This window comes from Primulina huaijiensis, chromosome 9, assembly GCF_012295235.1.
Source record: "Primulina huaijiensis isolate GDHJ02 chromosome 9, ASM1229523v2, whole genome shotgun sequence".
In the NCBI taxonomy this organism is placed as follows: Eukaryota; Viridiplantae; Streptophyta; class Magnoliopsida; order Lamiales; family Gesneriaceae; genus Primulina; species Primulina huaijiensis.
This window is the reverse complement of record NC_133314.1, coordinates 14795926-14819525: the sequence shown is the minus strand read 5'-3', so window position 1 is coordinate 14819525 and position 23600 is coordinate 14795926. Positions and strand designations below refer to the sequence as shown.

The window sequence follows — 23600 nt, the reverse complement described above, 5'->3', positions numbered from 1 at the left end:
ACCGAAATCTTCAAGCTACATCAATTGGAAACGAAGAATTGAGGTATGTTGCCACCGGGTAACATACGACAGGTATCTGTATTATATGATATATGTTTGATTGATTGGATTGAGGATACATGTCTATATGCTTTATTTGTTGAGTTATGTGGCATACATGACATGCACGTTGAGCTATGATCCTTGGATACCCTGATATGATGGGATTTGATTCTGGGGTTTGTGAACATGATGCTATGTTTGGTATTACATGACCCTTAAAGCATAGTCATTTGTGGCCCCGATGATTGACTGAGATTTGAGATTTGATGACGCTTTGTCGACGTTATCATATGAGTATCCCTGATTGCGGCCGGTGTGCCAGCTCAAGCATTGATTTGATAGCAATTCGATTGATTCTGACATGTGCTCAGTGGATGGACATTTTACCTGATACCTCCACGACATACATGCATTGCATACCGTATATCATTGTTTAGATATTTGTGGTATATATTGTGGTTGCTTCAGACTGAGCTTTGCTCACCCCAGATGGGGCTGTTGTTGTCTTTGTATGTGGACAATGACAAGTACTCCAGGATATCATGAGACCGGAGAGGGTACTTCTGGAGGGAGTCACAGTTTGAGTTGAGTTTTAGTGGTCTTCCTAGTATATATGTTTATGTATCTATACACCGGGGCATGTCCCGAGGATATGATTTGTTGTTGTATGAGTTATTTTGATTATGTGTGGGCAGAATTTATGATGTGAGATGAAATACTATTTTTAATATTCAAATAACATATTTTGGGCTCATTGTAAAGAAATTTTAAACCCGTTTTCCGCTGTATTTAATAAACCCTGATCAAATTGCATTGTAATCACGATTAGGAGTTAAAGGCCCCACACAGAGTTGTATCAGAGCATAGCTGGGAATGCTCAATTGAGTCTTGTGTACACTTGAATAGGCACAAATGAATTGTGCGTTTGTGTTTGATTTATTTGTATTACTTCGTCCTACTTGATTTAGTTTGAGTAAGTTGTTGATGAGATTGATGATATGAGATGATGATGATGTGAAATTGATATTGATTTGTGATATTGATCCTCTGATTTGTAGATGGATCCCACGAATGAAACTGCGAGTAGCAGTACTGAGAGGATAGTTGGACAATTCGAAGGATTGTCCATGGATCTGGTGATGGCTCGATTCCAGGATTTGAAACGACCGAGGTTCTTTGGCACTGAGAGTGCAGAAAGAGCAGAGGCATGGTTAAAGGATATCGAGCACTTGTTTAATATTGTGGAATACTCTAAGGCTCGGCGAATGAAACTTGCTCTCTACCAACTGAAAGACCGAGCAAAATCTTGGTGGGAAGCCGCTGAGATTTGACTGAAAGAGGCAGGGATTGAAGTCACATGAGATGTCTTCAAGGCCCAGTTTTTGGAGCAGTATTCCCCTCTTTCTTATTATACTGCTCAAGAGAATGAATTTAATAGTCTGCAGCAGGGAACGATGACTGTTGCGGAATACGCTTGGAAGTTTTTGACGTTGTTGAAGTATGCACCTCACGTAGCTGCGAATGCAAAAGCAAAATATAACAGGTTTGTGAAAGGATTGCATCCTGCTATGTATACTTTTTTCATTTCAGGTTTGCCTACGAGCTATGCAGAGGCAGTTGAACAAGCAAAGGCAGCTGAAGCTAGACTAAAACGAGGAGGTCCTCAGTACACTCCTCCACCTCCAGTGACAACTCAGCAGCCTACCTTGCGTCCGAGAAGTAGGAAGTTTAAGAAGACTGGTTCCACTGTTTCTTCATCTTCTTCTAGTTCCAGTGGATCTCAGAGAGGGAGTCCCGTGATTGCTCCTTATTGTAGTTATTGTGGAGGCAAACATACTATCGAGCAGTGTCGATGTATGTTTGGTATTTGTTATCATTGTGGACAGGAAGGTCATTTTTCTCGTGTATGTCCGAATAGGGGTACGACTTCTGCCCAACCGCAGCCAGGATTTAGAGGTGGCCCCAGTATGATGAGACTTGTTGTTCTTGTTCCCTCTTCCCAGCAGTCGAATGTTCCACGATATCGAGGACCTGGTAGTCAGAGTACCCAAGTTCCTCCTCAAGTTAGAGTGTATGCTATGACCAAAGATCAAGTGAAAGAAGCTCCTGGTGGTGTGATTGCAGGTATTTGCATGCTTTGAGATTATCCTGCACGTGTGTTATTTGATACAGGAGCATTTCACTTATTCATATCTCATGCATTTGTTGCATCTCATGGTATTCTGTGTACTCCGTTGTATGAAACATTGTCGATAGCCACGCCAGCAGGAAAGATTATTTTGTCTGAGCAAGTCGTGCATAACTATGTATTGATATACGAGGATAATGTTATATTCCTGAATTTGATTGTCCTCCCAATGCAAGACTTTGATTGTATTGTTGGCATGGATATCTTGACAACAAATCGAGCTAATGTCGATTGTTTTCATGGAGTTGGTCGATTTCGACCTATTGATGGACCCAAGTGGAATTTTTATGGCAAGGTTCTCAAGCCAAAATTCCTTTGGTATCCTCTTTGGAAATGTCTCGACTTTTGATTAGCGGAGATGAGGGTTATCTTATCTACGCTGTTGATGTCTCGAAAAGCCAAAATTCCTTTGGTATTTCCCGATGAGATTCCTGATTTTCCTCCTCATCGAGAAGTTGAATTTAGCATTGATCTTATGCCGGGAACTGTGCCTATATCGAAAGCTCCTTATCGCCTGGCACCTCTGGAATTGAAAGAATTGAAAGAAAAATTACAGGATCTTCTCGATAAGAGATATATTCGACCGAGTGTATCACCTTGGGGAGCTCTAGTTTTATTTGTTCGAAATAAAGATGGTACTATGCGAATGTGTATCGATTATAGGCAATTGAATCGAGCTACTATGAAAAACAAGTATCCACTTCCTCGTATTGATGATTTATTTGATCATCTTCAGGGTACTTCTGTTTACTCTAAGATTGATCTTCGTTCTGGATATCATCAAGTACGATTTTGAGACGAAGATGTGCCTAAAACTGCTTTTCATACCAGGTATGGCCACTATGAGTTCTTGGTTATGCCTTTCGGTCTCACGAATGCTCCTGCTGTCTTTATGGATTTAATGAATCGTGTCTTTCGTGATTATCTTGACCGATTTGTTATTGTATTTATCGTTTATATTCTTGTATATTCGAAATCGAAAAAGGAGTATGCTGAACATTTGAGACTAGTACTTCAAACTCTTCATAATTGCCATTTATATGCTAAATTGTCCAAATGCGAATTCTGGATGGATCGAGTAGTATTTTTGGGCCATATTATTTCAAAACATGGAATATCTGTTGATCCTGCTGAGGTTGAAGCTGTATTGAATTGGCCGAGACCTACGAATGTCCCTGAGATCCGTAGCTTCATGGGTTTAGCTGGTTATTATCGTCGTTTTATTGAATGATTTTCGAAAATAGCTAAACCGATTACTCAACTGACACAGAAGAATCAGATATTCACTTGGTCAGATGAATGTGAAGCTAGTTTTCTTGAATTGAAGACGAGATTGACCACAGCACCTGTGCTAACTATTCCCTCAGGTACCGGAGGATTTGTAGTGTGTACAGATGCGTCTGGTAAAGGTTTGGGCTATGTTCTGATGCAACATGGCAAAGTGATTACTTATGTGTCTCGTCAATTGAAATCTCATGAAACACGTTATCCTGTTCATGATCTTGAATTGGCTGCCATTGTGTTTGCTTTGAAGATTTGGCGCCATTATTTGTACGGAGAAAAGTTTATTATTTATTCGGACCACAAGAGTCTGAAGTATCTCTTTTCTCAATCTGATTTGAATATGAGGCAACGCAGATGGATGGATCTCTTGAAGGACTTCGATTGTGAGATTCAATATAACCCTAGATCGGTGAATGTTACTGCGGATGCCCTTAGTCGGAAAGTTCATGATTCTGTTTTAGCTTCTGTCAGTGTCGCCAAGGTACATGAGGATATATGTACTTCTGTTTGGACTTTTCACTCGAATTGGAATTCTGTCACTGTCTCAGCATTGCAAATTGAGCCGAACTTGATATCGAAAATACGAAAGGCTCAACAAAGCGATGCTCAGATCCAAAAGTCGAAAGAACTTGTCTCTGCAGGACATCAGTCTGGATTTCAGATTTCTTCTGATGGTTCTTTACGACTCAATGGTCTGCTGGTAGTCCCTAATGAGTCTGAGTTGAAATCTGCCCTTTTTCGTGAAGCACATTGTAGCAAATACAGTATTCACCCCGGAGGTCGGAAAATGTATTTGACGTTGAGACCTCAATTCTGGTGGAGACGTATGAAGAAGTACATTGCTGAATTTATTTCGAAATGTCTTGTTTGCTAGCAAGTAAAAGCCGAGATAATGAAACCTGGAGGATTACTCCATAGTCTTGAAATCCCAAAGTAGAATTGGGAATATATTGCTATGGATTTTGTGACTCATTTACCTCGTTCGCCCAAGGGCTGTGATGCTATTTGGATTATTATTGATCGGCTTTCGAAATCAGCACATTTCATTTCATATGAGCGGACTTATCCTTATAAGAGAATGGCCTGTTTATACATCGAGAATATTGTGAGACTGCACGGTGTGCCAGTCTCAATTGTATCAGATCGTGATCCCAGGTTTGCTTCTAAATTCTGGGGTAGTTTCCAAGAAGCAATGGGTACGCGTTTGGCTATGAGTACTGCTTATCATCCTCAGACCGATGGCCAAACGGAGCGTACAATTCAAACGTTAGAAGATATGTTACGTTCGATTGTGATGGATTTCAGAATGGGATGGCAAGATGCTTTACCATTGGTGGAATTTTCTTATAATAATAGCTTTCAAACGAGCATTGGTATGGCACCGTTTGAAGCCTTGTACGGGAGACGATGTAGGTAAACGTTATTCTGGGATGAAATTGGTGAAAGGCAATTGACTGGACCTGAAATGATACAGGAAATGAATGATAAGGTTCAGTTGATTCGACAGCGGATGAAAGCTGCTCAGGATCGTCAAACGAGGTAGCGAATAAACGAAGACGACCCTTGGAATTCCAGAAAGGTGACAAAGTGTTTTTGAAAACATCTCCCTTCAGAGGCACTGTTCGATTTGGCGTGCGAGGAAAATTATCTCCTCGATATGTTGGTCCATACGAGATCCTTGATCGAGTTGGGGATCTTGCTTATCGGTTGGCATTGCCACCAGCTTTATCTGCCATTCATGATGTGTTTCATGTTTCTATGTTGAGAAAGTATGAACCAGATCCATCACATTTACTTCAACCTGATGAGGTTGAACTTGATCATTCTCTTTCTTATGTTGAGCAACATGTTTGTATTATGGATCGAAAGGAGAAAATATTGCGTAACAAATCGATCCCTTTAGTTCGAGTGCAATGGACACGACATGGTGTGGAGGAGTCAACGTGGGAATTGGAAAGCCAGATGCGAGAATCATATCCGCACTTGTTTGATTTTATTCCACCTGTTCCATTGTATTCAATGTATAATTATCCATTTACTGATTTTAGTTTTGATATATACTACAACCGGTGACGTATTATATGTTTACCAATGTTTTGTATATATGGACACTTGAGATTTCGAGGACGAAATCTTTTAAGTGGAGGAGAAATGTAAGGACCGTGTATCATATTATCGTAAATCTTATGTTGATTATCGATAATTCATGAAATTAACATGTTATTACGTATATGATGTATATCATGACAATGGAAATGAGAATATATGTGGTGATAATGAAAGATTGTATTAGAAATTGATTTGTGTTTAAAAAGTATGCTGAACCGCAATACAAAAGTGACACATGTTACGATTTTTGGCATAATCATCTGAGTATTAGTCCAAATGAGATGAGACTAATTCCATTTGAAATCTAATACATAGTACTAAAACTTTCATGTTTTGAGTTTCGTCCAAATCCATTTGGCAATATGGGCAAAAGCATCCCGAAGTGTATCGTGTGCGTTGCAGTTCTTGAACTAACACATTTTGGGAGAATGAGCATAACTCTTGCATCCGATATCCAAATTGAGTGCGGTTAGTGGCAAATGAAAGCCAAGACATAGAGATACAACTTTTATGTTGACCACGTTTTCTAATTCGGAACCTAAAATAAAGTTTTGGAGAGAACAAGATGCGTACCCGCGCAGTTCTGGGCAGAACTACCTGCGCATATGCGCGAGTTTGGTCGCGCATATGCACGAATACCTCTGTAGCATACTTTATAAGGCTGATAAAGATAAGTTTTCAGTACATATCTTCATCTTTTTTCTGAAGCTTCGAGAAAGAGAAAGGAAAATTGATTTCTTTCGTTCGAATCGACTTCGAAACGTTGTCCAAACTTGAAACAAATTATATATTCGAAATCCTCGCGTCGAGAGCTTCCTTTTGAGGTAAGATTCTTTTGGTTTCAGCAGCTCTAAATATAAAGTACTGGAATAACATGTGTTTGAAGTTGATTTCAATATATGCGATAAAATAACCGACAAGAAACTCGTATTCGAAGTCGGAATTGAATTATGCTAAAATTTTGATTTGATATGAATTTTTGAAGTTTCAAAAGATATTTGAAACTTATATTGTTGATTTTGAATGATGTTATTGATTGAAATGGATATGTTATTGATGTAGATAGATTATTATACCGAAATCTTCAAGCTACATCAATTGAAAACGAAGAATTGAGGTATGTTGCGACCGGGTAACATACGACAGATATATGTATTATATGATATATGTTTGATTGATTGGATTGAGAATACATGTCTATATGCCTTATTTGTTGAGTTATGTGGCATACATGACATGCACGTTGAGCTATTGGATACCCTGATATGATTGGATTTGATTTTGGGGTTTGTGAACACGATGCTATGTTTGGTATTACATGACCCTTAAAGCATAGTCATTTGTGGCCCCGATGATTGATTGAGATTTGGGATTTGATGACGCTTTGTCGACGTTATCATATGAGTATCCCTGATTGAGGCCGGTGTGCCAGCTCCAGCATTTATTTGATAGCGATTCGATTGTTTCTGACATGTGCTCAGTGGATGGGCATTTGACCTGATAACTCCACGATATACATGCATTGCATACCGTATATCATTGTTTAGATATCTGTGGTATATATTGTGGTTGCTTCAGACTGAGATTTTCTCACCCCAGATGGGGCTGTTGTTGTCTTTGTATGTGGACAATGACAGGTACTCCAGAATATCAGGAGACCGGAGAGGGTACTTCTGGAGGGAGTCACAGTTTGAGTTGAGGTTTAGTGGTCTTTCCCAGTATATATGTTTATGTATCTATATACCGGGGCATGTCCCGAGGATATGATTTGTTGTTGTATGAGTTATTTTGATTATGTGTGGGCAGATTTTATGATGTGAGATGAAATACTATTTTTAATATTCAAATAACATATTTTGGGCTCATTGTAAAGAAATTTTAAACCCGTTTTCCGCTGTATTTAATGAACCCTGATCAAATTGCATTGTAATCACGATTAGGAGTTAAAGGCCCCACAATTTTCATGGTTAAATTGTCTCCAATATGTTAGTCCGCTAAGGGGTGAGGCCAAAACTCCATTTTATACCCATCGGTGGGGGCAAGACAAAAATGGTTTTATACCCATCATTGGGGGCCAAACAAAAATGGTTTTATACCCACCATTGGGGGCCAAACTGAATCACAATTCTCGTCCCATTTCAAATTGAATGGTAACAGTGTTACAAAGATTTCAGACTTATCAGACAGAACGTATCAGAATTTTCAGATATCAGAGTTTTCAAACAGATTCAGCGGAATCAAAGAATTTCGAAACATAGAAGAAAACACATAATCGATCGAAATTTTAAAAGACGGACATCATGCTTTTTCGAAAATGAAGACACACATATATGTATGTCATAACTTATATATTCAAGTTTTAAAGTACAAACGAATATACATAGCAAAAACCCACTTACCGAATTTGTAGATTTTTGTACTGAGTTTCCTTTCGAAATTTTGACAGCACTTCGACGTAAAACTCGTGTGGTTTATGTCTTCAATTTAGCAGCACTTGGACGCAACTTCTAAGCACTAGGACAGCACGAAACTTTTCCTTGCCTAGACCGAAATTTTGAGAGGTTTTGTGGAGGGGAGTAGCCGAAATTTTAGAGGCTTTTAGGTGTGCTTTTCCTTCAGCCCTTGAGTGCTATTTATAGAGCAATCTTTAGTCTTTGAGCTCCCATGGCCGAAATCTTGAGCCCAAGAAGTGCCTTCAATGTTGGTCAAAGCCATCTCAAACACCAAAGGTCATCTAGATCTTCTAAAGGGTCATTTCTTGCATAATTAATTTGACCAAATTCTTAGCTCTTCCCTTAGCTCTCTTCCTTGGTTAACTCAATGGTCATCTCTTGCACCTTTAACTTGTCCAAGCCCTTAGCTCATCTTTTAGCTCCCTTTTTGGTCCTGTTAGGACAAGCTTGGTTGAGCTGCTTTGAGCTGAAAGATCGAGTCCTTGAGCTGGGGTTTTACTCCTCCAGTGATAACTCTTTGATGGATGCGATTACTTGCAGCTTGGCCTCCCGTTGAGTTAGTTTCCGAGATTCGAAGCTACTTCCTCGAGTTAAGTTAGCTGAACTCTAAGTTCATATTTAAGTTTACAGTTAGAATAAAAGTTTTTGAGCTTAGATTAAGCTAAATTTTAAGTTTGTATTTCTTACGTAATTTTCTTCGGATCGAATTTCCCGGGTTCTTTATCTTGCACAATGGCACCAGTGTTGTCGCAGTAGACCAGAACTAGATCAAATTTTTGAGAAATGATACTCAACTCTTGAACAAAATTCCTCATCCAAAGAGCGTCTTTTGTTGCGGCTGATGCAGCTATGTATTCGGCTTCAATGGTTGAATCTACTGTGGTGTCTTGCTTGGAACTCTTCCAAGAGACAGCACCACCATTGAGCTTGAATACAAATCCAGAAGTTGATTTTGAATCATCCAGATCTAATTGGAAGTTAGAATCGGTACAGCCTTCCAATTTTAATTCTCCACTCCCGTAAACTAATAACAGATTCTTAGTTCTTCTTAAGTACTTAAGAATGTCCTTCACGGCTTTCCAATGCAATGTACCGGGATTCGATTGATATCTTCTTGCAACACTCAGTGCAAATACAACATCAGGTCGAGTAGATATCATATCATACATAATACTGCCTATAGCAGAAGCATATGGAATCCGGCTCATGGTTCTTATCTCATCATCAGTCTTAAGGCACATAGACTTAGATATATTCACACCATGATACATTGTAAGATATCCTCTCTTGGACTTCTCCATAGATAATCTCTTTAGTATGATATCGATATAAGTGGATTGGGTCAGTCCTAGCATCCTCTTTGATCTATCCCTATATAACTGTATTCCTAATACATAGGATGCTTCACTCATATCCTTCATAGAGAATTTACTAGTTAATCATACTTTATTTGACTGCAACATCCCTACATCATTTCCAATTACCAGTATTTCGTTAACATAAAGTATTAGGAATGTCACTGCACTCCAACTAACCTTCTTATACACACATGGTTCTTTAGGGTTTTTAACAAAATCAAACTATTTGATTATGTTGTCAAATCTAAAGTTCTAGCTCCATGATTAATTTTTGAGTCCATAGATGGAAATATGAAGTTTCCATACCTTATGCTCACTTCCTACTGATATGAATCCTTCAGGTTGAGACATGTAAATCTCTTGCTAAATGTTACCATTATGGAACATTGTCTTCACACACATCTTCCATATTTCATATTCATATTGTGCTGCTATGACTAGCAATATCCTATTGGACTTTAAGATTGCGACTGGAGAAAATATTTCCTCATAGTCAATACATTGTCTTTGAGTATAACATTTTGCTACCAATATTGCTTTGAAGTTTATTATATTCCCATCCGTCCCAAGTTTTTTTTTTGTAAATCCATTTGCTTCCTATGGGAACAATTCCCTCAGGTTGATATACGAAGGATCATACTTGGTTCGAATAAATAGAGTCCATCTCGGACTGCATAGGTTCAAACCACTTAGATGAATCGGCATCAGACAATAATTCTTTGAAGTTTCTTGAATCACATCAAGGAATTGACTCATCTTGATCTTCTTCAGAATGCAGGTTGATCTTCTTAGGTGACCTTGAGACCTTTTCGGATCTCCTATAAGCTTGTGTTTCTCCAAATATCTAACATGGATTTGATTTGTCAATTTTCTTTAGTCTCTTTGAAGTTTAATTGAGATGGGGTCAATCAATTCTATGTATCACTAATATTGTAAAATATTATNTTTTTTTTTTTGAAGGATATATTTATATATAGTTAGTAGCCAAAGAATGTTAGAATCGAAAAAAAATGTATCACTATAGAGACCACATGTTGAAACAGTGGAATTAAAATATATGCATAAAACCTGCTCTCGCAGTTGATATTCCTCAATGGCCTATTCATGTTCCATTGGTTATATAATACACGTAAATTATTCAAAAACAGCCAAAAAATGCCTCGAATCTAAATATTTTTGGAACTTGATGTGTCAAAAATTAACTATTGTTTTTTAGTTAGGTGCATGGTTGCTTTTTTTTATTATTATTCAAAGGATCATATCGAAACAACGTGTCTCATTGAATTTTATTCGATCATAACTTCCACAAAAATTTTGAGTTCTGGTTTTCATCCACTCATTTTAAAAAACAGTTAAAAAAATAGATGTCGAATTTAAAGATTTTAGATGAATAAGATTTTTTCTGCTCAGTTGTTATTTAATTTTATGGGATGATGACGCCGGTGAGATGGGGCAGGTGAGAGATAATAGAATTGCTCTGATATTTTTTTTTTTGGGTTATTTATTTTTCTAAAAAAACCACTTGGATTCCATATTTCATGTCTTCTCAATGAAATGTTTATGGTATTTAGTTTTTCTACAAGTTTGGGGAAAAATTGATGGAAGAAAAACAACCTCATTAATCATATTTTATGCATTTAATCTGAATCTGCTATTTAAAAATATAATTTTTTTGTGATGATAAAACTCATAACGCTAGCCAGACAAACCGCGATATGTAAATCCTATGCGACAGGCTCTCTTGAACAAGTAGTGATATAGAGAATCAAACTCATGAGTACAAGTCAAACATTAAGCTCTTCCACCAACTCGAACACTCCGAACTATGTTTTTTACGTTAAATGTATCATCAACATAATATAACTCATTACTAGTAGATTTGTAATATATAGTTTAGAAAGTCGTGTCAAGCCAGATGTGGTAAAAATCCCAATAAATATGGTAAAATTCAATAGAGAGGGAAAGTTTAGTATTCAACGTTATCACCGATTTATGCTATAATTGCCAATTTGTTTGTACCAGATGAATCTTAAGTAAAATTTTTAAGTCATTCTTATCTTTTCATTGTTCATATATGATGATATCCACGTGAATCGGGTACAGTTTGTGTGGGCAATCCACTAGATAATGAAAGTAATTTAGTGTTTAGGAATTTGAGTGAAGATAATGGCCTCAATAATACCAGCAAACAAGAAAAGAACTCATGAATGGGCGCCGTAGGGGTGTCCGGCGCGACCACTCGGATGCTTAAATTAGCAGGTTTAAAGATGAAGAACACAAACAATATCTGCGAGGATATATTTTAGTGCTTGAGAGTTAAAAATTTTCAGAATCTGTAAATGACATTAATACATGCTATTTATAATAGAAAATCTCATGATTACCTTGTTTTCAGTGCCACCTACTAAGTATGGCAAGTTGGCTGCCCATACTATAGCTTCTGATGACTTCTAGAACACTCCAAACCCATATTGCTCTGACAGATTAGACAGCCCGTATCAATCACACTCGAGTGCGGTACAATTCTCGAGGTGACCCGGATGGTAAGGTACCCGAGTGCTTGTATGAGGGCTTGGGCTATTGATTACCCAAGAGGAAAAGAAATGCCCGGCTAGTGAAGAGAGTACCCGGCATATTGGCTCTGATATGGACTATCCAATCAATATCCCGGGTCATTTATGACCCAGATCCTTATGGGGTATCACCACCCATCCTTAAAATAGTCGGACTAGAGTCTGACTCGCTATCCTGATTAGTCATACTTGTTCTTTTATAGAAAAATAATTTAGAATGTCGAATTTAAAGATTTTAGATGAATAAGATTTTTTCTGGCTCAGTTGTTATTTAATTTTATGGGATGATGAGGCCGGTTAGATGGGGCAGGTGAGATATAATAGAATTGCTCTGATATTTTTTTTTTGGGTTATTTATTTTTTAAAAAAAACCATTTGGATTCCATATTTCATGTCTTCTCAATGAAATGTTTATGGTATTTAGTTTTTCTAGAAGTTTGGGGAAAAATTTATGGAAGAAAAACAACCCCATTAATCATATTTTATGCATTTAATTTGAATCCGCTATTTAAAAATATAATTTTTTTGTGATGATAAAACTCATAACGCTAGCCAGACAAACCGCGATATGTAAATCCTATGCGACAGGCTCTCTTGAACAAGTAGTGATATAGAGAATCAAACTCATGACTATAAGCCAAACATTCAGCTCTTCCACCAACTCGAAGATTCCCAAGAATTATTTAAAAATACTAGTTTTTTTTACGTTAAATGTATCATAAACATAATATAATTCATTACTACTAGATTTGTAATATATAGTTTACAAAGTCATGTCAAGCCAGATGTGGTAAAAATCCCAATAAATATGGTAACATTCGATAGAGACCAGGGAAAGTTTAGTATTCAACGTTATCGCCGATTTTATGCTACAGTTGACAATTTCTTTGTACCAGATGAATCTTAAGTAAAAATTTTAAGTCATTCTTAGCTTTTCATTGTTCATATAATTTAGCGTTGGAGGAGATTTTGTTCATACTTTTTTGATTTTGATCTTTTAGAAGTTTATCATAAGCAGATTTATATCAACCTGAAAATCATCCTTAGAATTTCACAAGTAAAGGATGTGAAAATAATGCAACCACGTTTGAAAACAAATCAGTCAGAAGTTGACTTTTCAAGCTAGTTTTCTTTCACTCTGTCGTTTGAGTCATGATTCCATTATTATTTCATAATATTAAGTCCATATCGTGACCACCACAGTTTTCAGAATGATCATTGAATAGCCGTTGAAAAGTCTTGCACCTTTTCTTTCTGATGATTTTTAATCATAGGAAGTTAGAAGACTATACATGTAAAAAAATCTTGCTGACCAATCATTTTTTTTATGTCGACGGTAGAGTTTGTTATCATTGAATTTCGAACTCGACTCGAGATCTGGTCGTATCTTTATGTGAGACTTGGATACCTATTCCCAGTTGACATATCGATTAGGTCAAAGTAATTAAATTTATTTAAATACATGCTAATAAAAGTTCATTGACGGGTATGACTATTTATTGCTCGAAAATGGATAATAAAATTGACAACCATATCATAATTTTGCTAAGGAAGGAATTTGTTATAATAAGGTATTGAATCAGAGTTCTTGTCTCAATTTGAGCATATATTTGTTATAATATGATTTCATACTCAACTCATCGTCCTAAACTTGGGGTCTTTGTGCTTTATGAACTATAAATCATCGACGTTGCGCTTAAACTTTTCAATGAACACTTAATATATATGCCAGCTTTTTGTTTCTCGGAAATTCAATTTTATCAATATTGTATTAGTTTTTAAAAAACATTATCTATATTGCATTATTAACGTCAAAGGATTTAAAGGAATTAACTTTGGGGTGATAGTATGTTTTTTTAATGAAACATACCCCCTTTTCAAAATATAAAAATATTTTATTTTTATTTAATAAAAACTATCATAAAATCTTATTTTAGTAAATTTTTATCGAAATATAAAAGACATTTTGAGTACATCAAAGTAAATTCCATTATTTGTCAGTTTCAGAATTATATTTCATCTCATATTCATAAATAAATAAATGACACAAATCCAGAAGATTATATAAATATGGAAAAAAAACATGAATAATGCAACATGAGATATAGACTGAATCATGTTTGTGGAGCAATCAATGAGGTGCCACAATCAATGCATCTTGTTATTTTCCTAAACTTACACATGGTCCTTCAAGAACCCAATCCATCCAAAGAAAACCCAAAAATCATGGTTTCGAAAATACGACGTTTAAATACCTTTAAGAATAGATTTAACATATCCGACTAAGGCACCACACTCAAAGCTATGTATAGCGTTTATTGTTTTCACAAGTAAACCCAGAATGGGTAACAATATCTACTCTCGATACCCCAAGAAATGAATTTGAAGCGTTTTCTGACAAAACTTGATTGGTTTCTACCCGACCAGAACCTCAAAGAATTCGTTCAAAGAATTCAGGAACGAAGACGAAGAAGCCAAAGGTATAAATCGAAACTTCGGATACCTCTTAACATGTGTTCAATCAAGGGACGCGTAAAATTCACACAGCACGGCCCTGCCAGGAAACCGAAATCTCAGGCCACAGCTTCTTGTTCCCGATAAAAAGATCGTATAAACACTTCAAGCACTTCAATGAGAACATGTTGGAGAACATGACCAATCGCGGGCTCAAAATGGCTCTACAACTATCAGAAACATGCTTAAAATGATAACAGTACAGATGTGGACTGAAAGCACAGCTCTGAAGCAGTCATGGAAAATGGTCGCCAGTATGGAACAACAAACATTCATCACCATAAAGATTCCTATACTTGATACATTGATAACCGTTCTTTCACAGGTGGCTCCAAGGCAGACATGCATTGTTCCCATGCTCCGTTTTTCAGCATCTGGCAATGTTTCAAGTGGTTGAGAAATGCATCAGATTTTTGTTAATCACCTCATCACATTCACAGGATGCAACCAGCACAAACATTTTTTGTCTTGTATTTTGAGGGCGGATGTGGTGTGTAACGAACTAAACGCCACCAGCCGACACAAAAGGGGGAGGGGAGATCTGGTTTTGCAACATAAGCAAACAGCACATAATTTTTTAGTCTTTTTATTCAGGGTAGGTGGGGATGTGTACCAACTAGATGTCATCTGCTGCCAAGAAAAGGGGAGGGGAGATCTGGGTTTTGCAACATATGCAAGCAGCACATACATTTTTTTGTTTTCTTATTCAGGGTGGGTAGTGGTGCCACGAACTAGACGCCACCTACCACCACAAAAGAGGGAGGGGAGACCTGGGTTTTGTAACATACACGAAGCTCCATTCTTTACTAGCCACTTTCCCTTAAGTATTTCAGTTCATTATTTTCTAAAGTGAAACTCTTCGCCGAACGAAGAGATCTGTGGTTTTATCATTTTGTTGTGGAGTGAATGTACAAGTCTTGTTCAATGAAATTAAAAATCAGATTCTCAATGAAGAAGTAAATAAGGAACTTAAAATATCAACAAGGAATCACCTACTTGTTTATAGCCATGCAAAACCTGGGAGACTTGATTATGCAGGTCCTGGCTCCTTATTTCCTATGAAAGAACAGAAGATGAGAAACGGAAAAAAACATTAATCCTTTTATACACAAACTTAGACACCACAGTTACACGTGACTCACATGCCAACTTGCAATGGCCTTGCACATGAAAACAAGCGAATGTAAAGCCCCAGATGGATTCGCTCTAACCTGACAGACATCAGAAACATGATGTGATGGGCAATATAAAATAGACAGGACTGAAACTAACTGGAGTAATAGGATAGGAAAATGCCTACCATTGCACATAGACCTCTAAAAGCATCTTCCTTTTCAATATCATCGCGAATCCTGTAAGACAAACAGAGGAAAATAAAAGATCTGGGTTAAATAAAACGATGATCGAGATCTTATACACCATGTACTCGCAAAAGTGAGAACAGATAAAAATATATTGCAGTTCATAGTCGACACTGACGTACAGTTGGTAAACCATTTAACAAATAAGAAGACACGTGCTATATTCACTTATCAACGGTTAAAAATCTCTATCTTACAACCAGCAGTTTCACTAATAGGAGCATGGGCACAAGACAACTGTCGACCAAGAATCATTCATTAACCATAAATGCAAAAAATACAGAGCTTGAGTGTATTTTGGCGAAGAAAAGTTGCATTGTTATATCTTCTTCGATCCCTGAATTCCATCTATATTTAATGAATAACATAATATATTCATCCACTAAACATATATCATGTATTTCAAGACTATACAGAGCTTGAGTGTATTTCTTTTTCTTCTATGTATCTTGACTGTTAAAATAGTCTACCCCTATAAATTGTACTTTAAAAAAGGTAGTCATTCTTCCGGCTATCTCACTAAGAGATTCTCCGGCTAGGACTGACTCTTTGGTTACTACCGAAGTCATGTCCCAAGAAATTTTAACTGATCACATAAGACTCATTTCTAAAAGTTCAATGAATCCTTCTCTGTTGAGATCAAGTGTATCTGCTGCGATTCTCATAGCGAATCTCTAATCATCTATGAGATCTTCTCTGTTTTTGAAGTCTAGTACATCAAGATTAAGCATAACCCCGTAAGAATGTATAGGCTCTAAAACAGATTTCCCATATGGTGTTTGGTGCAAGGGAATTTGACTTCTCCTTGACCTTGTTGCCGCTGGACGTGATTCTCCACCAGTATAAAAGTCTGGTTGGGATTCTCTCATATTCATATTCTAAGATCCCACGCTTGCTCGTGGTGGTTCCTAAGAAGATGACTAGGTTATGGTAGGTTGTTCACCCTCAGTTTTGTTCATCTTTAGATCTACAACCTTGATATTTGCAAAAGATTCTGCAAGATCTTGGAGATCCTCGAGACCAATCCTTTCTAAAGTTGTCATCAGATTAATTTCTTTTCTGAGACTGTTTTGATTAGATTGATCATTTTTTCTTCTTCAGTTAAAGGTTTTGGCATCACTTTGGCCTTCTCTCTTTGGTGTAATAAGGGTTCAGTACCAAAGGATGGTGGTAACCTTCCTTCTGAAGTCCTTTTACTAGAACCTGGTTGTTGTTCTAGATTTTGAATTCTTGTTAGAATATCCTTTAACATTCCCAGAAATTCTTCTTGGTTTTCAAGGATTTTTTCCACATTTTGTGGTACATAATACAACATATTGCAATAATTTTGTACTGTCTTTTGAATTTCTCTAAGATCTCCTAAAAGTTTAGATGAATCCGTTACTATTTCTAGAAACCTGTTATTTTGAATCATAAGTTTACCTTAGAACTCTGATAAGTTCCTTCTTGATATCTAACCTTGGTTAGATCTTCCTGTTTCCAATATTCCAAAGTTCCGGAATATATCCTGTAAATAATTAATCTCGAACATGGGTTCGGATTCATGTTATTTGAAAAAACTCTCCTCCTCAAACATTTAATTGTTTAATAATAATAAATTTGTATGTTTGAAATAATTTTCTTAGGCTCTAATACCATTTTCGGCCCAGTAAAGTCAATCATTAAATTTAACACATATAAAGGTATTTTTGTCATTTTTATTATATTAGGGAGTTTAAAGAAAGTTTTTTAGGTTTGAGTTAGGATAAAGTTGAATTTAGGTTTAAGAATTTAAAACCTGCAAATTTACTCTTTGTATAACCCCCATCTATTTTTGTCAATAAGTTGGGTTTATTTTAGATAAAATATTAGATAGGATTTGGGTAGAATTAAATTTGTTCGGATTATTTTATGCTTTTTCTCCTATTAAATTGAACCTTTGCACTATAATTTTATTAAGAAAATCCCTTTGTGTCGTTACTTTCATGGTATCAAATATGAACTACAGGGCTGCGAATGTGAGCTCTATTACAGGTCCGAACGGCGGCAGCTCAGCAGGCGGAGTAGGTCCAGGTGGCGACAGATTTCAAGAGCTGCTGTTTCGGATGGAATCTCTAAACCTCCTTCAAATATCGTCCTAGCTGATAAATCCCTTCAAATTACAATTCATAAACTCAATGGCAAGAATTATTTGGAATGGGTTCAATGTGTGCGCCTTGTGATCGATGCCAGAGGCAAATTAGGATATTTAAATGGTGAAATAAAGCCACCGGCATCCACTGATCCCAAATATAAACAATGGAGATCGTAGAACTCTTTGGTCACTGCATGGCTAATTAACCCCAGCATTCATGAGGTCTTCTCTGAAATTTGGCAAGGAAGCATGTTGCCTTGTCATGCTACGACGATTGGATGACTCGATGGTAGAAACTGATGGTTTGGCTCTTGTTGCTTAAGGCAGTGGCTCGAATGGTGATCGCAATTGAGGTAACCCCAAAATATGGTGTAAGTAGTGTAACAAGCCGTGACATACCGTGGAAACTTGCTGGGAAATTCACAGTAAACCTGCCAATCTAAGAAGAAATCTGGAGGCTCCAAACAGGCTGGTCGTGCTCTTCAAACATGTAGCGATGACTCTGGGCAACAATCTTCTCTTTCAGAATCGGTTCCTTTCACAAAGGATCAAATCGAGCTCCTGTCAAAAATGTTCAAATCTCACCTAGCAAACCAATCCCTCTTGCTCCATCACCCAAACAGGTATATCTGCCTTAGCAAATCTTGCAAATTCGAGGTCTTAACACCTCTTGGATTGTAGATTCCGGCACAACAGATCACATGATTTGTAATTCCCAACTTTTTTTCTCAGATGTACCATGGGCCGGCAACAAAAAGGTTAAAATCGCTGATGGTTTGTTTGCCGCTGTTGTTGGCAAGTGCTCTATAGTTATTTCTCCGTTTTAAACTCTTAAAAATGTCCTACATATTTCTTTATTGTCATAGTTAACTCTTCATCTTCATTGTCATGTGATTTGTTTGTCTTCACATTGTGAATTCAAGGATCCGCTTCGGGGACAATGATTGGCAATGCTAGGCAGGACAATGGTCTCTCCATTCTCCATGCTCATTCTTTCTTTGGCCGACAGACCAGAAGAAATGGTTCAACTCCATTGCAACTTCTAGGAATAGTGAGATTATGTTGTGGCATTATCCTTTGGGACACCCGAATTTTAATTATTTTAAACAGTTATTACCAAAACTTTATATTAGCAAAGATATTTATTTACTTCAATGTGAATCTCGTGCATTGAGTAAACATCATAGGTTTAAGAATCTGCACCATTCACTCTCATTCATAGTGATGTTTGGGGTCCGTCTCGCATGGTCTCTTTGTCTAGGAAACGTTGGTTCATCACGTTTATTTATGATCATACTCTTATGACTTCGATATTTCTTTTAAGAGATAAAACTAAGGTTGCACATATTTTTTCAATTCGACACTGGGATAAAATATTTTGAAGTGATCGAGAATTTATTTTAAAATTTTTTATTAGAAAAGGAGAATGTGCGTCAAATTTAATATCCTCATACCCCTCAACGAAATGGTATGGTTGAAAGAAAAATAGACACCTCTTTGAAGTTGCTCGGGTAGTTAGTTTCTCGACTAAAAGTTCCTCGGCATCTTTGGGTTGAATCTATTTTTACAACTACCTGTTTGATTAACCGTTTACCATCACGGATCTTGAACTTGCAATCTCCCACTTATATTATTCAAAAATGCTTTTCTACTACTCACTCGCCTCATGACAAATTTTTTCCCTAAAAATTTTTGGGAGAATATATTTATTCATAATCATGATCTCAACCACTCCAAACTAGATCCCGGTGCTCAAAATGTATATTTGTTAGGTATCCAGCTAACCAACGGGGAAATAAATGTTTTGATACTATATCCAAGCGTGTTTTTGTCTCTGTGGATGTCATATTTTTTTAGGATCAGTCTTACTATGACACTCACCATCAGGGGAGTCCTCGTGTGGTGAAGATGAATGTATTAATAATTTAGACATAAGATTTGAATTTGAAATTAATGACAATTCAGTTGCTCTATTTGATATAGTATGTTTGATCTAGTAGAAGGGAGTCGAAAATTTCTCAATGGTCTGGCGTATACCAGGAAAGGTCATGCAAAGGAAAGATGAGATAATGTCCTTCCACAAAGCCATGAACCAGATCTAGGGCCAAATTGAGAAACGCACGAGACCTCATCTGACCATCATCAAGGTATGCCCAAGTAAGCATCTTCTAATTCTATCGACCTTCTTGTTGCTCTGAGAAAAGGTACTCAGTCATGCACTAAGCACCGTTGTCCAACTTTGTGTCTTATAGAAATTTGTCACTTTTTTCTACCTTTGTCTCCCAAATAGATTATTTTAGTATCCCGAATAACGTACAAGAGGCCCTAGCGATACCTGAATGGAAGGAAGTTATTTTTGAAGGACGAGAGCTTTGGAGAAGATTATTAGGAGAGTCGACCAACCCAATGGAAATTTGTTGTGGGTATTCACTACAAAATACAATTCCCATGGTTCTTTGGAAAGATATAAAGTAAGTCTGGTTGCCAAAAGTTTCATCCGGACATATGGATTGACTACTCGAGAAGTTTTTTCCAGTGACAAAGCTAAATATAATACGAGTTTATTTATTTGTTGCTACCAATCTTGATTGGAATTTGAATCAACTAGATGTGAAAAATGTCTTCTTAAATGGTGACTTGGAAGAATAAGTCTATATGGAACCTCCACCTGGTTTCACTGATAAACTTGGATCGAAAGTATGCAGGTTGAAAAAATCTCTCTATGGAATGAAGCAATCTTCCAGAGCGTGGTTTGAGAGATTTACTTTATTCACAACGAAGTCATCTACACACAAGATCTCGGTAATGATTGTTTATGTCGATGACATAATATTAATTGGAGACGATATTGATGAGATGAACTAGTTGCGAGAGAGGTTGGCCACAGAGTTTGATGAAGCACTTGAAGTACTTTCTTGGAATGAATGTAGCAAGGTCTAAGAAAGGAATTATAGGGGAAGCTAGTAATTTGAAGAAGCGATAAACAAAGCGTCGACGCTAGAAGCAATGCAAAGGCTAAGTTCAGACTTCAGAACTATGGCTCAAGGTGTATGCTAGGTTCTTTCAGTAAAAAGAGTTATGGATGATATGAAAATAGCTATAAAACTATTAATGAAGTTATGCTGTGACAATAAGGCTGCATCATTGTTCATAATCTCGTTCTAGATGAAAGAACCAAGCATATTGAAATCAACAAGCATTTCATAAAAGAGAAGTTTGAGGAATGAGTGATTTGTGCACTCCTTGTTTCAACCACGTTACAAGTTACAGATGTCTTGACCAGGGGCTCTCAAGACAACTCTTTCAAAACCAAGTCATTAAGTTGGAAATAACTGACAATTTCGTACCAACTTGAGGGAGGTGTCGATAAGTTTGGTTTTATTTTAAATAGAATATTAGATAGGATTTCGGTAGAATTAAACTTGATAATGTAGGATTTGTTTCTAACTTGTTGAGGTTATTTTTTGTGTTTTCTCTTATTCAATTGAACCTTTGTACTACAATTTTATTAAGAAAAGCAAGTAGAAAAACTACGGACAAAGCCATACACCATGACTGAAACTTCATTAATCATGAGTCAGTAAGAAAGCAAATAACTTACATGGACAAAGCCATACACCATGACAGCATGAAATGCTCCATGTGTGGTGAAACAAGCTCCGGACAAACCCATGCGAGTCTTCCAAGTGTAATGGCACTATTTTCTATGAGCGATTTGTTCAGGTCCTTCACAAAGTAAATCAAACCATAAGACACTTTGTCCAGTCAAGCTTGGTTTTCTCTTATCTTTTCTGTGAGATGAGTCGCACTGAATGTGGCTCAGTACAATATTAGGAAAAGGAAAAAGGCTGGGTAAACAATTTGAAAAGAAACTATACAAAGAAACCCAGATACTGCACTTTTCTTGATTTAATGATTTGGACAAAAATAGAGATACAGATCAACAACTTACAAAATCAAGTTCAGGTTCAACGAAAAATGATTGAAGTTAACCTTAGGTGAGCCAAAGAAAAACTTTATAAAACAAAATGAGAAGCAAAAAGGCAGCCGATTACCTCAGGATGTTGAAGTATTGGAACCAAGCATGAGATTACAGTTAGAACAACAGGAGATACCTCCTTGTGGAACTGCAATTAAGAAAACCAATCATAAAACCACAAAACTCATCTACACCGAAGTAATAAAAAGCATTCCACAAACAAAAAAAAACAATTAGCATGAACAGATTGAAAACAAAATGTGAATGATGCATGAAAAATGTAGTAAGGAACTTGAAATTGGCGCCTCCAAACAGCAGAATAGGAGATGAAAAGAGAAGCTTTCGCATCGCAAGTTATTGTAACAGGAGCGGTTGATCTAAACAGATGATTGAAACCAACAAAACTAAAGGTATTGGACTCACTTCAAGAGTAGAATTTGGTTGTTTCATGCAATAATTTTGCAACCACCAGCTCTAAGAAAGCAGTTCATTTAGTGACATCTCCTAATATATTACAGCAATATCCGGCCATATATTTCTTCTAAACTAATAATTCATTCCATTTTCTCTAATTGTTTTGTAAACATACTGGAAATTTTTTCAACAATGAAGTACATTCGAAGAAGCCGAACGTCTTCATAACTCTAAAGTTAGTAAAAACAAGAGTGAGACTAAAACCAATGCCATCATCACCAACTCCAGCAAAAGAAAATGTGGTGCTCAAACACATGACAAGCCCCACGACAGGTATCAATGAAATCAGAATTTGAAATTGATGAAGGGTGCACATTATAATAATAGTGAAATGCTATAGAGACGAAAATGGAAGTGTTGGCATGCCTCAAAATAATGTCATGGTAATAGCAGCCCGATTCTCTACAGAAACAAAGAAAATACTCCTAGAGGTATATTGTAAGCACAACAAATAAAGTTCTATGCAAAACAAATAGTCATACCTTTATCGCTAGTTCTCCGATAGCCCAACATGCATTATTGGCGACTGACAAGGTTTCCTTTAGGTTTGGAGTGTTCTGTTATGAACAAGGATTAACGAAAATCCTAAAGCTGAAAAACTGAAACGATTCAAGAAAAGGTTGGTTTACTTACCAATTGCTCGGCAGCAACATCAAGAAATTCAGATAAACGAGAATGTAAATGAACTGGGCAAACCTGATCAAGTCAAAAAAACATTCGGATTATTGGTTGCACCCATATATATAGCTTAATATAAATAGGTTCGATGTTAATAGGGAGGAAGAGTGCAGACACGTGAATGCGCACTCCCACACATATATGCACGTGTGTGTGCATGTAATATATACGTAATATAGTTCAATTGCAATAAACTGTAACAGGGAAGAGAATCCATAGATAAAACATCAAGAAATTCAGATAAACGAGAATGCAAACGAACTGGACAAACTTGATCAAGTCAATAAAAACATTCTGATTATTGGGTTGCACCAATATGGGTTGCACCAATATATAGCTTAATATAAATATGTTAAAAGCTAAAAGGGAGGAAGTGCACAGACGCGTGGATGCGCACTTCCGCACATATGTGTATGTATGCATGCAATGCATACATAATAAATGAATCCGCACATATGTGTATGTATGCATGCA

The 23600-nt window shown here is 36.8% G+C and overlaps 1 protein-coding gene across 1 annotated transcript in view; it reads right to left on the bottom strand.

Moving 5' to 3' along the window:
- Nucleotides 1-14212: 14212 nt before the first annotated feature.
- LOC140983763 (transportin-1-like) overlaps nucleotides 14213-23600 on the bottom strand; it is a 33686-nt gene continuing 24298 nt past the window's right edge. Inside the window, exons 22-29 of the mRNA XM_073450891.1 lie at nucleotides 23082-23144; nucleotides 22931-23005; nucleotides 22051-22122; nucleotides 21597-21721; nucleotides 15822-15873; nucleotides 15664-15732; nucleotides 15518-15577; nucleotides 14213-14895 (exon numbers count right to left, since the gene is read on the bottom strand). Coding sequence (XP_073306992.1) covers nucleotides 14812-14895; nucleotides 15518-15577; nucleotides 15664-15732; nucleotides 15822-15873; nucleotides 21597-21721; nucleotides 22051-22122; nucleotides 22931-23005; nucleotides 23082-23144 — 600 coding nt within the window. The 3' untranslated portion in view covers nucleotides 14213-14811. The remainder of the gene's footprint in view (nucleotides 14896-15517; nucleotides 15578-15663; nucleotides 15733-15821; nucleotides 15874-21596; nucleotides 21722-22050; nucleotides 22123-22930; nucleotides 23006-23081; nucleotides 23145-23600) is intronic.